This window comes from Psittacula echo, assembly GCF_963264785.1.
Source record: "Psittacula echo genome assembly, chromosome: 6".
Taxonomy (NCBI): Eukaryota; Metazoa; Chordata; class Aves; order Psittaciformes; family Psittacidae; genus Psittacula; species Psittacula echo.
In genome coordinates this window covers 23402876-23419736 of record NC_137743.1, presented here as the reverse complement: position 1 = coordinate 23419736, position 16861 = coordinate 23402876, and the positions used below count along the sequence as shown (strand labels likewise).

The window sequence follows — 16861 nt, the reverse complement described above, 5'->3', positions numbered from 1 at the left end:
TCAACTCCACGTTGCAATGTGCCTGCTGGCGTGGGCAGTCTGCTCTGCCCTCATTCCTGGCTGCACCAGCTCACCCACCCCTCCGCCTCGCAGCTCCTGCCAGCCTCAGACACCCATGTGCCTGTTCCCTTCCCCATCCCTGACAGAATTCTGCATTCATGTGCACGAGCCTATTGCCAAACTAAACTATAAAGATACTTCCTTGTGCTTTGCTTATCTAATTTAACATGATTTAGAGCCATAAAGATTGGCTGGCTGGTTGCTGCACTCTCACTGCAACCGTGGTGGTCATATAATGTAACCCTGTCCTCCCTTTTTCTGGTTGTTCCCATTAATTATTGTTGACTCATGGTGTTGGTGTGCTCAGGGGGATATTCCCGTGCAATGTCCTTATTTACATACTTCTTTCAGAGTCATGGGTCTTGGAGTTCACATCCTCCAGGGCAAGGAACTTAACCTCCTGATCTGTGCACACAGACTTCTATGACTGGGATTTCTATAGTTGTAACCTATTATAATGGAGCAATCTAATTTCTATGCTTGTGTTTCTTTAAAGTGATGTTTTCAAGAGATAAACTAGGACAATACTGCCTGAAGTTTCCTGAAGGTTATTGGGCCTTTCCTAATCACAGCTCTCAGTTAGCTACCACTTGCAAGGCCTGAAGCTTTCAACAATCTCCAGCGGTATCTGTAGTTGTGATTATTTGTCATGTTAATAATTATTAACTTGTGAATAATCCTGTATCTGCCCCTTTCTTCAGTGGAACCATGCAGTGGATTGGTAGAGATGTTTAAAAAGCCAGTATTTCTCAGGGTGATAATGGCAAAGATTTTTGTTAAAAACTACATGTTTTAAAAATAAACATGACCCACATACAGGCTTGTTCTTGTAGCGTCTCCATGGCTCCTTGCTTGTCAGGCCTTCAGATTATTTTAGAATTGGCTAAATTGCAAAAATGAATATTTTAATCCTGGATTCAGCATGTCAGTTTGAATGCTTTGAGCTTTCCCTTGTACTGTTCTGTGGAGCAAGAGTTGAGCTGCATTTTAACTCACCAATCTCCATATTGTATGAACCTCCTTGAAGACAGGAAGGTGACCAGGAGACAGAATTCTTCAGTTCGTCACCTGTCTGAAATTTAGTGGTAGATTATTTCTCAACATTTTTTTTTCCTGAAGTGGATTATGTGGCTCTCTTAGAATAAAGTTTTCAAATCTATAGTGTGTGTATATAGTCCCTTTACTTAGAAACCATGTGGCTTGTACCAGCCTAAGTAAGATTTAAGTAAATAAGGGCTTGTGTGTTCTAGTACCAAACAAATCAGTTTGGTACTATGTTTGTTTGATAGTTCTAAAATGTTCGCTTGTAATTTTTAGAGATGGTTTATACTGTCCTCTCTCTCAAAGATAGAAGCAGAAACAAAGCAATACATAATTTAAACTTATAGAGTGTTTGCACTATATGTTTGATGCTTCTGAAAATCCTGAAAAAAAAACCACAGCCACAAGCCTATACCATGGGATGCTGCTGTGCTGAGCACATACCTGGCTGGGTCTTGCCTCCTTTCATTTCCTGAAGCCACACTAGTGAGGAATGCCCTTGACAGTGTAAACACCAGCCAGCAGCCCATATTCACTGGGGACTGATTTAATTAACTCTGATCCCAAAGGTTCAAAATTCATCTAGCAGCGTGTTAAATTGCTCTTGCCATCATTCCTTGCCCTTGAGCTCTTCCTGCTTGTCCATTCTGATGCTGTAACAGATTAATCTCGCATGGCAGTGCACACTGTGCAAATGGCAAAGAGCTGGGCACGCAGAATAGAATCATAGAATAGTTAGGGTTGGAAAAGACCTTAAGATCATCAAGTTCCAACCCCCCTGCCATGGGCAGGGACACCTCACACTAAACCATGTCACCCAGGGCCTCATCCAACCTGGCCTTGAACACCGCCAAGGATGGAGCATTCACAACCTCCCTGGGCAACCCATTCCAGTGCCTCACCACCCTAACAGTAAAGAATTTCTTCCTTATATCCAATCTAAACTTCCCCTGTTTAAGTTTGAACCCGTTACCCCTCATCCTGTCACTACAGTCCCTGATGAATAGTCCCTCCCCAGCATCCTTGTAGGCCCCCTTCAGATACTGGAAGGCAGCTATGAGGTCTCCACGCAGCCTTCTCTTCTCCAGGCTGAACAGCCCCAACTTTCTCAGCCTGTCTCCATACGGGAGGTGCTCCAGTCCCCTGATCATCCTCGTGGCCCTCCTCTGGACTTGTTCCAACAGTTCCATGTCCTTTTTATGTTGAGGACACCAGAACTGCACACAATGCTCCAAGTGAGGTCTCACGAGAGCAGAGTAGAGGGGCAGGATCACCTCCTTTGACCTGCTGGTCACGCTTCTTTTGATGCATCCCAGGATATGGTTGGCTTTCTGGGCTGCGAGCGCACACTGCTGGCTCATGTTCATTTTCTCATCGACCAACACCCCCAAGTCCTTCTCTGCAGGGCTGCTCTGAATCTCTTCTCTGCCCAACCTGTAGCTGTGCCTGGGATTGCTCTGACCCAGGTGTAGGACCTTGCACTTGGCATGGTTAAACTTCATAAGGTTGGCATCAGCCCACCTCACAAGCGTGTCAAGGTCCCTCTGGATGGCATCCCTTCCCTTCAGCATATCAACTGAACCACACAGCTTGGTGTCATCGGCAAACTTGCTGAGGGCGCACTCAATCCCACTGTCTATGCCACCAACAAAGATGTTAAACAAGATCGATCCCAACACCGATCCCTGAGGGACACCACTCGTTACTGGTCTCCAGCTGGACATCGAGCCATTGACCACAACTCTGCGTGCGGCCATCCAGCCAGTTCTTTATCCACCGAGTGGTCCACCCATCAAATTGATGTCTCCAATTTAGAGACAAGGATGTCATGTGGGACAGTGTCGAACGCTTTGCACATGTCCAGGTAGATGACGTCAAGTGCTCTGCCCCTGTCCATCAGTTCCGTAGCCCCATCATAGGAGGCCACCAAATTGGTCAGGCAGGATTTCCCCTTAGTGAAGCCATGCTGGCTGTCACCAAGCACCTCCTTGTTTTTCATGTGCCTTAGCATGCCTTCCAGGAGAATCTGCTCCAAGATTTTGCCAGGCACAGAGGTGAGACTGACTGGTCTGTAATTCACCGGGTCATCCATTTTCCCCTTCTTGAAAATGGGGGTTATATTTCCCTTTTTCCAGTCATCGAGAACTTCACCTGACTGCCATGATCTTTCAAATATGATGGAAAGTGGCTTGGCAACTTCATTTGCCAGCGCCTTCAGGACCCGCGGATGGATTTCGTCAGGTCCCATGGAGTTGTGTACGTTTAGGTTTTTAAGATGGTCTCGAACCAGATCTTCTCCTACAGTGGGCCTGGGGTCTTCATTCTCACAGTCCCTGTGTTCGCCTTCCAAGACTTGGGTGGTGCCGTCAGAGACTTTGCCAGTGAAGACAGAGGCAAAGAAGTCATTAAGAACCTCAGCCTTCTCCAAATCCAGGGTAGCCAGTTCTCCCGATATCTTCCGAAGGGGGCCTACGTTGTCCCTAGTCTGTCTTTTACTCGCTACGTACCTATAGAATCCCTTCCTATTATCCTTAACATCCCTAGCCAAGTTCAATTCTAACTGGGCCTTAGCTTTCCTCACCTGGTCCCTAGCTTCCCGGACAGCATCCCTGTATTCTTCCCAGGTCGCCTGTCCCTGCTTCCACCTTCTATAAGCCTCTTTTTTTCTTTGAATTTTCCTGAGCAGCTCCTTATCCATGCAAGGAGGTCTCCTGGCCCTCCTGCTGCACTTCTTTCTAGTTGGGATGCAACATTCCTGAGCTTGGAGCAGGTGATCCTTGAATAACAACCAAGAGCCTTGGGCCCCCCTGCCCTCTAGGGCTGTATCCCATGGAACCTTACTAAGCAGGCTCCTGAAGAGGCCAAAGTCTGCTCTCTTGAAGTGCAGGGCAGTGAGCTTGCTGCACGCTCTTCTCACTGTCCTGAGGATCTCGAATTCGACCATCTCGTGGTCACTACAACCAAGGCTGCCCTGGAGCGTCACATTTCCAACCAGCCCTTCCCTGTTGGTGAGCACGAGGTCAAGCATGGCACCTCTCCTTGTCGGCTCCTCTTACTTGCAGAAGGAAGTTGTCTTCCACACAATCAAGGAACCTCCTTGATTGCTTGTGCCAGGCCGTACCGTTGCTCCAACAGATATCAGGGTGGCTGAAGTCCCCCATGAGAACAAGGGCCTGTGAGCGTGAGGCTTTTCCTGTCTGTCTGTAGAGTGCTTCATACGCAGATTCCTCTTGATCAGGCGGTCTGTAACAGATCCCCACAGTAATGTCCCCCATCGCTGCTCTCCCTTTAACCCTGACCCACAAACTCTCTGTCGACTGCTCACCTGTCCCCAGACAGAGTTCCATACTCTCCAGCCTATCTCTAACATAAATAGCAACTCCCCTTCCCTGCCTGCTGGACCTGTCTTTTCTAAAGAGCCTGTGTAACCTTCCATTCCAACACTCCAGTCATAGGAGCCATCCCACCATGTTTCTGTGATGCCTGTTATATCATACCCCTGTAGACGTGCACACATCTCTAATTCCTCTTGTTTGTTCCCCATGCTATGGGCATTTGTATAGAGGCAATACATGTTTTGTTTTAATGGTATCTCATCACCAATCATATCTTCATTGCCTTGTTTCTGCAGCCCCATTCTGGAGGCCTTTGGAAATGCCAAGACCATTTATAACAACAACTCCAGCCGCTTTGGCAAGTTCATCCAGCTGCACTTCTCTCAACATGGACACATCCAAGGAGGGAGAGTAACTGATTGTATCCTTTTCTTCAGTGGACCAGAAATGGGTGGAGTGAGTGAAGATGTGGAGCTCAGAGTGGGTCAGGAAATCTCTCATCACAGTTTCTCAAAGCCAGTTTATAACTGTGAGAAAAATTTACAACTTGAAGAGGGAAATGTTTTTTGTGGTTCTGCAGCACATAACTCTGGAAACCTTTTGTCTAGGTATTACATTAGGTAGGGACACATAGTCTGACTTTTCACTTGTCAGTGACCACAACTCTTGATACTTAAATCCCTAGAATTTGCTGCCTAGAAAATGCCTCATGTTGATTGCATCCTGTTTTTCACAGAAGATTGTTCCCTTATGTTAGGTCTGCCAGTGAATTCACAGTTTAGAAAAGTGAGACCAAGCTAAGAATCGGTATATTCTGCACAATATTTGGATGCAGGGAACAGGAATTTAGAGGGCCAGTGATGACTTCCTGTTTTGGTCTGCCCATCTCCAGTGGACCTTGGAACGCTAATCATAGAATCATAGAATATCTCAAGTTGGAAGGGACCTGTAAGGATCATTGACTCTAGCTCCTTGCTCCTTGCAGGACTACCTAAAACAAAATCACGTGACTAATAGCGTCATCCAGATGCTCCTTGAACTCTAGACAGGCTTGGTGCCATGATCACTTCCCCAAGGTGCCTGTTCCAGTGACAACAAGGACAGGGAAGACTGGATATAGTCGAATTATGTTGTGCTATGACCACTGTCTTCCCTGTATGCCCATGTACCCTTCTCACAAAGACTTCGACCTATCTTTTGTCTGCACGAGGCAGCTAAAGCTGCCCTGGCTACATTTCTTGATGCTGATATTCAAAGCTGCTGCTGACTGCAAATCACACCAATTTCCACTGGAGTAGCAACCAGATGAATTTACTACTGTTGTAAATAACAGGCTTGGATTGTGTAGTCTCTGCTTTTTATGCTCAGTAGATTAAAGATAGTGGTCTCTTGTAGAAGCAATGAGAACTGATGCAAGATTTACTGTGTGCAATAGAAACTTTCAGATTAGAGTGGCATCTCTATCTTTTTAGGTGTCCCTAATGTGGCTCATCCTTTGTAAGGTTACCTCACCATTGTGCAGGTCCTATGCTCTATCTGACCCTGCCCTTTTAAATGGATCTTTGGCACATGATACTTCCTTGGACAAAGAGTAAAGAGGATCTTAGATGATGTTTGGGACCACCCTTTGTTCCAATTTCCAAAGTGTCAGTTATTTAATGATTTGTTGCTTGTCACAGGGTTCATCCTAATGTGTCTAGAAGATTCTTTGCCAGTCATCAGCAGATCTGTGAATATGTTATTTGAATGGTTTTTCCTTAACATGCTGTTCAGATTTACTGGAAAAGGTAGGTATCACCTCTACTGACTGCTGTGCGAGCCCTGTTCTCACAGTATGTTGAGGCAGTGCCAGATCTCCAGGATGATGTTGCCTCTGTCACAGCGCATAGTTCTTTCACTGTCCTCTTCCTCAGTTGAGACAGTTGCAGTAGTATCACCTAAAAAGCTAATATCTATGTTTGTTCTTTATCTGTCTATCTGAGCCTGTTCTCCTCTCTTTGTAAACTCTGTGCATTACAGAGAAACTTCAATAAAAAGCTGTTTACCAAGGGTAAAACGAGAGAGAACAAGTACCTGGAAACTCAATTCCATAGGGAGGAATATGGGGTTACAACTCCAAAATGCAGACATATCTGCTCTGATGTAGGTTACTTTGAACACCAGAACTCACTGAGTAGTGGGGCCAGAACTGGCAAAGTTCAGTTTGTCCATGCATGTACATTCTGAGTTCAGAGAAGTCTACATGCTTGGTTGCACACAGGACAAGATCTTGATGTAGACCTTATTTAGACAACACCATTACTGAACTGGAAGAAACCCCTCTTGTGTATTGACCCTGGAGACTTACCTATATTGTGGTCCTCTCTTTGTCTTTGCAATCACAAGTGCAATCTCTTTCTACTGGCTACTCCTGTATTCTTTGTTTCAGAACAGAGTGGTACACCAGAACCCCGGAGAGAGGAATTACCACATCTTTTATGCTCTTCTAGCTGGTTTGAGCAAGGAGCAGAAAGGTAATTTCATTTTCTGGAATACGTTTCTGTCCTTTTTCCAATCCAGCATGGGAAGCAGGTATAAGTCAGTCAGAGCATGGATATTTCAGGTACTTGATACATAACTTTTTCTTGAAGGCCATATGGTGATTTAATAGGAAACAGAAAGGAGATTTGAGAGAAATAGGCTGAGGATGACAGAAATGTTGTATGAGAAAAGACAACTCAGGCATTCTGAGGTGGAGGGAAAAGTCTGTGCAACTGTGATAAGGTAATGCAATTAGCTAGAGGCAAAGGAAGAGTGAAGTCTCTTGATTCAGATGCTGATGGGAGCTGTTCAGGGAGTTCAAATGTTGGAGAGACAGACATTCAACAAACCTTCAGTATAGGTAAGAGGAGTGAGAAGAATTAGAGAGATCAGCAATGATGCAGGACTAGAGTCAAAACATGTCTAGTATCTGAATAAAGGATTTATGGCTCTGTACCTAGGGAAGGGGGAGGTGGGTCTGGAAGAGGACATGCAGAGAAAGCAGTAGCTGCAAGCAGTGGAAGAATCCTCTTGGTAATACAGCACCCCCTTAATAACATTTGTGTGTAGCTGCCTTGGCACTGCTGAGCACTGGTGGTCTTGCTGAAGAGGATACATAAGTGGACAGGAGCATGTTACAGTTGCAGTCCGGTTTTGAGGGATTGGGGAGCTTCCTTATGCTTTTATTCTGTGTATGTTAGGATAATCAGATAGAATTGGGCCTGACACAGGTGGGAGTAGGGCTTCAGTTCTAAAGAGTTCATGCAGGAATGGCTACAGAGGTCTATTCAGAGATCCATCTACAATAAAAGGAAAGTGGAGACCATGGTTATCAGTGAGTGCTTAGAGAAAGCATACAAACTAGATTTTCTTCAGCAGATCTTTGCTATTCTTCCCCATCTCCTTCCAAGCTGATGTCCCAGTCTGTTTCACTTCCACCGTCTGTAATGCTTTTCTAGTTCTTGATCATCCTTGTCTCCTTTTTTTCATATATCTTTCAGTTCTCCTCTGTCTTTTTCAAAATGGGGATCAAACATGCAGATATCATTTAAGATGAGGTTGTGGTATAGATATGTACAGAGACCTAATTCTGGTTTTGTGTTTAGTTCTGTGTTCCTTCTAAAACTGAAGGAACTGAAGTGTATTCAGTTTTTGACTGTTGCTCAACAATGCCATTGTATCTTTAGAAATCTTACTGTGACTCTTGGAACTCTGCCTCAAGTGGTAATACCTAACTTAGAGGTCTTTATTGTATGGCTAAGACTTTTTTTCTGTACACTATATGAGATTGAATTTAATCTTCTGTTATTTTTCTAAGTCAATTCAGTATTAAAGCATTATTCTGCAAGCCTGCAGCTTGGGATTTGACTGTTCTAAATCATTTTACATACCATCTTCAAGCTTTGTTACCACACACCCTCCTCTTTTCCTTCCCCAGGGAATTCATTGTTCAGATGTAGATTTTGAGGGATATGGAATCTGTTCAGATGAATTCTCCCTGTGGTAAACATATGCACTGTTTTGGGAGTCAGAGATCGTAGAATGAAAAGGCTGATTGCTAAACAGTTGTCTTTCCCTTCCTTGCCTCTCTTTCCTCTGTTGCAGAGAGCCTCTTTCTCTCTGAGCCAGAGACTTACCACTACTTGAACCAGTCTGGTTGTGTGACTGATGAGAACCTGAATGACGTAGAGATGTTCAGTAAGGTCATGGTGAGTCCTGTCCTATCTCTTCCTGAACTTCTGAGCACAGTCTCATGGGCTAAACATGCTGCAGGATCTAGATCCCACAGGCAGAATTTATTTGTCCTAAGACAAAATACGGTGTTCAACTAGTCTGAAACTCAGCTCTACCTTTTTATGGTAAAAACAAGGCTCCAAAACTGTTTTTTTCTGTACAGAAATGGGGTATTTGAGAAGCAGTCAAGGATGAAAAATAATTTAGAATGATGGAGACTTTGGAGACCATAATGGTTCCTGGGAGCCCTCTAGATGGCCTGATGCAGGAAATCTGACATTGACCATTACAAGGGGAACAGTTTGGTTGAAGGTAGTGTTCTCCTGAAATGTTCTGGTAAAGTTGTATCACCTGAAATACCACACAGATTTCAGTAGACATCTGTAACTTTACCAGAGGCTATGGGTTTAGCAGGATGAGTATGCAATTCATGTTTTGTTTGTTAAATGGTTATTGGCCCAAGGGCTTTAGTAATGTAGCTGAAACCAGATAAGCAAGGTGAGAGGAGTCAGCTTAGGATTTCAATAGTTCCTAAATAAGTTTGAGTTAAGGGAAAGAGATGTCTCCTGTGCAGCAGAGGTTTCAGTAGCAACATGGGGTTTATACTTCAGCTGAGGAGACACCTGGAGGAAAGAAGGGAACTAGAATCCTGAAGTGCCCCACTGACACGGTGAATGCATGAAAACTAGGTCCTACCTCTCAAAGTCAATTTATGCCCCAAGAACCGAAGCTCACGTGCATGGACTAAGACAGATGGAACGTACCATGCTTGCTTATTATCTGTTTTTAACCATCTAGCAGTCAATGCTGAAAGCCTGGTTTTAAATCTTGCTGCATAAATCTGTTATTTTAAACTAGAGGAAATTATGGGGGTTACCTGGATCAAATTAGGTATATTATATGGATCTGTCCTTCAGGGAAGATAATAAAGCAGAATGTAGAAGCAGTCCAGTGACATCTATAACTTGTACTGCCAGTGTTCAGGAAAGGATTTCTTCACGCAGGCATGAGCACGTTCTTCCTGTGACAGGCAACAGCAGCAGTGAAGTCCAGCTCGAGGATAGGGAAAATACCCACCTGCTTTAGACAGTGAAGATCACTGATAGATGTGCAGCTGAGAGAGGGTCTGTGCCATCACATTTCATTTTGATTCATGATTAATATAATTCTGAGTTTTACATCTTACATGGGTTGGGTATTGTTGTGGTGGTTGCATTGTACTCTGGCTATATGTACAGCCAACATTAGCAGTGTGGTTTTGCTTAGACTGCCATGAAGGTGGTGGACTTCAGCACTGAAGAAATCAGAGACATCTTCAAACTTCTTTCTGGGACACTTCATTTGGGAAATGTTGAATTCATGACAGCTGGTGGGGCCCAGGTCACAACGAAAGCAGGTGAGTGGGACTCTAGCAACTAGGTAGACCATGCAAAGCCCTTTAAGGACCCCAATAAAGCTCATTCCATTGACCTTTCTCCCTCTGCTGTGCTGATCTGCAGTGCCTTTGTCAGCAGGTTCTCTGCAGTTTAACTCTGCAAAAGCATTGCCACAGGATGCATGGCTCTAAAGCACTGATATGATTTAGTTGGGCTGTGGCCATGTAATCTGTTGTCCTGGATACTCTCAGACTGACTTCAGTCTCATGATTTCTTTTTTGCATTGAAAGAGCTGAAAGAAATAAGAACAGAAAGGAGTCTGAGATAAAAGTAGTCTGTTAAGAGACTTTCCTGCATCTTCCTTTGAGTATCTGCTAGTATGCGCTGTGTTACAGTTATGCAATCTGAGCTGGTCTGGTAAAGTGAATCCCTAAACAGACAGAAGCAATAAATATAAATTACAAATGCTGGAAGTCTTAAGTTAATTGCCTGTCTTCTTGACATCCATGCTTAGTAATCCCACGCTCAAGCTGCACTACTGTGCCCTTAGGAAAACATGTCTTTTCATTCAATAAATATTTTCCTGGTGCTGATTTTTACACAGTGCTTTGCTCTTCTGGTTGTCAACAGAAAGGCTGACTTACATGAATGTCTGACTGTGGCCAGTAACAGATGCTGACCCTACCTTATACTGGAGCTTACAGCTTTGGCTGTGCCAAAGAGAATTAAATAAAGGGGAGTGTGTTTTGTGCTGGGGTTTAGTCACTTGCCTTGTAGAAGTTCCTGGGATTTCCTTGCTGAGTTGCAGAATATGGATCCCCCATGAATGATGGGGATCCATGCAAAAGAAAAAAGTGTCTTCTCCTTTGTTATTAGTGCTGAACATTGCCAGTGACCTCCTGGGCTTAGATGCCTTTCAGCTTTCTGAAGTACTGACACAGAGGTCCATGATTCTGCGTGGGGAAGAGATCAGCTCCCCTCTCACTGTGGAGCAGGTAAGTGCTCAGTGTATGCTACTTCTTCTGCCACTTCTGCATTTCCAGACCCTCTCTCTCCCTCCTGTATCATCCACTGAATTTTAGGGTTTCCTGTTACACCCCCTAGGTGCTCAGCTGTGTCCTCAAGTATTTTGCCCTTACTGGTAGTTCAGGTCCCATTGTTGACTCTGCTTTTTAGGCTTTACAGGGGAGTTCACTTGCAAATCACAATGCAAAATACTGGTTTTAAGTCACCTTCGCTCACCCAGAATTAATCACACTTCTGTCATGCAGAAGGTAGATCAGATGTTTTGTGGTAATTGCATGTGTGCCATTTATTGGGAAAAAAAGCTTGCACGCAGTTACCATGAAACATCAGGAGGATGGTAGGTTGTTACCCCTCAGTAGCTTCTTTGTGTACCCATACAGCTGCAAAAGGGGACCAAATAAACTGATATGTAGTTCTCATCTTCTGAACCTGTACTGTGTGCTGGAGCCAGTCCTGCTTATTTATTACGTTTCTCTGTGGTTCATTACAGTGTTGTGCTGACTAATTTTAACTTGTGGTGTTGTTGATCACTTGAGGGCACTCTTGGTGTTTTAGGTCCATGCACAGACAACTGTTGAAAATCTTCTGTTATTAATAAAATGCAAGACACTGGGCAACAAGGAACAATATTACTAGGATGGAAGAAGCATCTTGTTACAGCAAAATGAACATCTGTAATGGAAATCTTGTGTTGGCATGGAACTGCAGAGGGTTATCAATCCAACCCTTACACTGGCAGAGAAACCAGAGTTACTAGGCTCTCTCTGATGGATATCTGTCTAACTTTCTGTCAGATTTCCCATGGAAGGAATTTCACAGCCTCTTTAAGTATGTAGCTGCAGTGGAGTCTGGAGCTGAAAAGATTTTCCTTATATTTAAATTACCTTTGACATCCCAGCATCTGTGAAGTTTTTCATGTGATGTTCTCTTTTCTAAGCTAAACAATCCAGTTCCTTTGATGTTTCCTTGTAAGTAATTTTCTAAATCTCTTCTTCTCTATCTGTTTTCCCACGTCTTTCAAGAAGTGGAGTGACCCTAACTGGACACAGTGTTCAAGCTGAAATCTCAGCAGTGCTCATTACAGCAGAGTAGTCATAGAATCATAAAATAGGGTTCTTTTCTTGCTGTGAACACACCTGCTAATATATCACAAACCAAGCTTTGCCTTTAAGAAGTTGTATCTTTTTTTCCATAGTCTGTCACCTTTCTTTGCAATGTAATTGTGTGAAAATAATTTTTCAATATACAGTCTGTGGTAGATACCCTCAGTATCCAGTACCAGTTTCTCTTCTCAGCTATCTGTCCTGAATAAGCTACAACTTTCTATATCAGTGCACAAGGATGGATAACGAATAATGCCAGAGACACCTTATGCAGTCCAGAGCAACAGTGCATAGTTGTAGGATTTACAAAACTCTCCCAGAATAGAGCTTTCCCTTAAACTATAGCTGTTCTTGACATCTGTGCATGTTGGACTCTACACTTACTGCTTTGCAGCCCAGCACAATACTAAGTCTGCAAGAAAATCATTATAATGCAAGTGAATGCTGGTACTTATGTGTCTTCAGTGGGTGAGCCTGTTGCACTGAACACTGGGCCTGTACAGACTGTTCCTGCTTAAGCCCTTGTGTATGGTGCCCACCTATTCCCTCTTGCTGTGGGAATGCATTGATAAAGCTGCCAGGGATTTCTCATTATGTAATGGGTTTGTTACCCATCTGAGCTTTGGCATTTCAGTGGGCTGAATGGATGAAGTGGTCTGAAAGCGGGCAAAGCTGGGAGGATGAAAGGAGCCTTTGAGAATCTCATTTGAGCTATATTGTGGGGAAAGCGGTTTTGCTTACAGATGGATAGGGAGCTCCTGTTCCTGAAAAATTAGTCCAACTTGCTGGGTAGCCAGAGGCAGGAGAGAGGCATGGCCTTAAGGGTATCCAGTCCCAACTAATAAGACAGACCATCTGGTAGAGAGAAGAAATATCCAGAAAAGGCATGTGTGCCCATGTTTTAAAATATCCTCTTCTGTGGAGAAGAGAGGTTGCTGTGTGTTCTCAGCCTTGGTCTGCTGGAGGGAAGGTACAACCCAGGAATAGAAAGGTCTTTGCCATCTGCTTTCCTTGCCCCCTTTTCTGCTCTCTGGGATCATGTCTTATATTTGGGAACCCTTCTTTTTAGCTTCCCCTTCTTTCCAGTACCCTAAACCCTGGTTTCCCAGTCTAAATAGTGTATGTGCAGAAGGAAAACATGCAGTCAGCTCTTAATTTGTGGTTCTGTCTCATGTCTCTGTATTAATTGGGGAATTTGGCTGTGTCCCTTTTGTTTAGTCCAAATGTCACCAAAATTCAGAACCAGCCAATTCCTGTTACAGCTATCAAGTGGTAGGCTTTTGGTTGATATTTCAGTTGTTCTCTTTCAGACACTGATCCACACACTTACATGCACCCAACTATCTACTGCCTGTTAGCTGTCACAATTTAAGGGTTTTTTTTCCACCTGTAACACTTGGTTATGATCACTGTGTGAGATGTTGAGTCAGCTCCAGAAAGGTCTCTCTGCCCATGCTCTTCTGGGGCATGTGTCCTGGCTGTTGGCCAGTCTACTTGGTTTGCAGTAAGATAATGCTGTTTGCAAGAAAGTTTTGGAGAGTGGATTTTTGAGTATAGCTTGGTGCCAGAATACTCTATTAAATCCTGCCCTACCAGTTTTTTAAAGACTGAGCAGACACGCGTTTGACAGCTGTAATAGGAGTACTGAACTGAGATACCTTGCTGTCACTGCAAATGTTTGCTCATGTGACGCAACTGACTGCTACAGGCTTAGTCATGAGGTATTTTGCCACCTTCCTGCCCTAGCACTTGTTCTAAAAGATGGCAGGGAATTTGCTTCTTCCTTCAGCCTCTCAAGTTCAGTTACCCAAAGGTCTGAAGTTACATTGTACATTTGTGTGTGGCTGGGCTATTTGCAGACTGTTGACTGTACATACAAACACTGCACCATACACAACCAATACAGATATCTGAAGAGGAGAGGAGGAACCTGAAGTCCCTTAGAGGTTCATGGTGCCCCTTTTGCCTTCAGTTCTCCTTGTGACTCATTTTTTCTATTTGCAGGCATCTGACTCCAGGGACTCCCTCTCTATGGCACTCTATTCCCAGTGTTTTTCATGGCTCATTAGCAAGATTAATACGAAGATCAAAGGCAAGGAAAACTTTAAGTCTGTGGGCATCCTGGATATTTTCGGCTTTGAGAACTTTCAGGTCAGGATTTTGTCTTTGCAGGGTGGGTTGGTCTGGGAGATGGCAGCCCATACAGGAAGAAATTTTGGTTGGTTTGTATCCTGTTTAGGTTAGGATAGAGCATCCTAAGATGTCTCCACTGCCACTTACTCCTGGAAGCAGAAAGATATATTTAGCTGCCCATATCTGCCACCTGTATTTATGTAGACTGATGTTCAAGGTCTGGTTTGTGACACAGGCCCTAAGAAGATGTACTGTGATAGATAATACTGAATTTTTGACTTGTGTACAAATTAAATGTCCAAATTCTACATGCACATTGTTTGTTAACATCTATTTTGCTTTGTGTTGAGAATCTTTGTGTAATGCTTCTGACTGCAGCCGATGAGGGATGCATATTAAACAGCCATATAGTGACTGCTCTGATATTTCACAGAAGAGCAAGCCTGGTGACCTAACACTAATGGTATTATATTTCTTCCTTCCTAAGAAGAGAAATGTGATTGTCTTTAGCATCCTTTACTACCATTTAGGCCTACTGAATGAACCTTGTGTGAGCTACAAAAGCTGTTTTCCTGGGGCACCTCCCCATACTGTCCTCCTCAGGTCCTTTGGACGCCCTTTGCCTCTATGCTTTCTGGCTTTATTCTAGCCACACCTGGCATCTTCCCCATTGCTGTTATAGATTCTTTTAGAGGCCAGCTTAAATTAAGCTTTATTATCTTCGTTTCTTCTTACAGGTGAATCGTTTTGAGCAGTTTAACATTAACTATGCAAATGAGAAACTCCAGGAATATTTCAACAAACACATCTTCTCCTTGGAGCAGCTGGAGTACAACAGGTGACAAACAGAGGGAGTGGGGGCTCTATTTCTTTAATGGATGACATCATTCCTCCATTGCGCTGCCTGGTCCCTACCACTAAGGCAGAAAAGGCAGCTGAGCCTTAGTGCAATCCTGACTGTGGATGTATCTCTGTGCTTTTCCAGCATAAGTAGGTCACTTGTCTCCAAGCAAAAGCTTTCTGTCTTGTAGAATTTAGAAAGTCCAGATTCCCTTCTATCTTTCAGCTGAATGGGAACATCGTGGGCTTTAACCCATTAGAACACGTGGTCACTGGCCTTGTTTCTGATTTCAGTAATGATTTACCTAAGGTAGTGGTGTTGTTATGCAGCTGCAGTCTTGGTGTGCAAAAAGTAAAGTCCCTAAAGATAGATGGTTAGACATCTGACAAGCCTAGAGATTCCTATGGTATGAAAAGGGTTCTTTTCCTTACCAAGGATATTTAATTCAGGCTGTTTCCTGAGCTTAAAGAGCATGGGGCCTTCTGCACAGCTGTTTCACTTCTGTGGACTTCATATTGGATTGTGTTTTGTGAAGTACCTGGGATGTTCTAGATTATTTCTGCTTCTAGAGGCCGCTAGACAAATACTTCTGTTCTTGCTCTGAAACAGTAGCCTTTATGTTTGTGAATGAAGCAACTGAATAGGGTCAGTGAGGGCAAATGAAAGCAGCCTTGTAAAAGGAGACAGTTGAATAGGCAATTCATGAAATTCTAAAGATTACAAAACTGCAAGGCTATTTATGCACTCACTTCTCAGGCCAATTCCACCACTGCAGGAAGCTTATGTTAAGAATGGTATCATACTGACAAAAGATTTTTTCCCGATGATTACATAGGAGTGTAATTTCTGTGGTTGAACTTTGCAAAGAACAAGAGAATTTTATTATTGACTATTCATCAAGTTATTCTAGGATGAAGTGTTTAAAGACCATCTTTAAGAGTATCAGCTCTGTTTTCTTGAGTTTAGTAAATAGTTCCATGAATTTCACCGTTTGATTAGACAAGGGGTCTGTGGCAGTAGAGACATCTTGATTCGTTTGTGATTTTGATTTGCTTCAGAAAAGTCTGCTCCCTTCAATTCTGGAAGGTCATCTTGCTCTTAGGAGGAATCCAGGAGGTCTTTTTGTAAAAATGCATGGCTCCTCTGACACCCATTGTTGCAAAAATCTGAAACACTGCGAACTGATATTTTTTTCTCATTAAGTGGTTAAGTTATTTTGTTCCTTGTGAGGGATAGATAGTCCTTTCCATTCTTAGAAATTATTCCAGTTTGTTGCTTCCAGCTGTTGCCCACAGGTTTCTGAATGTTTTGAACCTGAAAGTACAAAGCTGAGGCTGAAAGGTTTGTAGACAACAGCTTCGCTATCTTCAAAATGTTAGCCTTCACCTGAAAGGGGTCTGTATCAGAATATCAGTAAGTAGCTTCACACATAGCCTGTAGTCTTCCTTGGATTCCTGAGCAAGAGTTATTCCCAGGCTTCTCTGAATTCTGAAACCAGAAATGGCCTGTATTATGGGAGTGTAAGAAGGTGGTAAGAGAGGGGAATACACATTCAGCACAGATTTACAGAATTACATGCATAGTTTTCAAAGTACGCTTATCACGTTGCTTGCCTACATGTACTCTCATTCTGAAAGATGCAGAGTCACCCTGCAGGTCCCCTGCATGTTAGACCAAAGCTTACATGTCTCA

General features: G+C 43.5%; 1 protein-coding gene across 1 annotated transcript in view; it reads left to right on the top strand.

Annotated features, from left to right (window-relative positions):
* LOC308223217 (unconventional myosin-X-like) overlaps positions 1-16861 on the top strand; it is a gene marked incomplete at both ends in the record, with an annotated part of 95066 nt that overhangs the window by 27910 nt on the left and 50295 nt on the right. Inside the window, 8 exons of the mRNA XM_080621970.1 lie at positions 4733-4857; positions 6210-6223; positions 6865-6949; positions 8562-8665; positions 9957-10086; positions 10943-11061; positions 14200-14346; positions 15066-15166. Of these exons, the coding sequence (XP_080478096.1) occupies positions 4733-4857; positions 6210-6223; positions 6865-6949; positions 8562-8665; positions 9957-10086; positions 10943-11061; positions 14200-14346; positions 15066-15166 (825 nt within the window). The remainder of the gene's footprint in view (positions 1-4732; positions 4858-6209; positions 6224-6864; positions 6950-8561; positions 8666-9956; positions 10087-10942; positions 11062-14199; positions 14347-15065; positions 15167-16861) is intronic.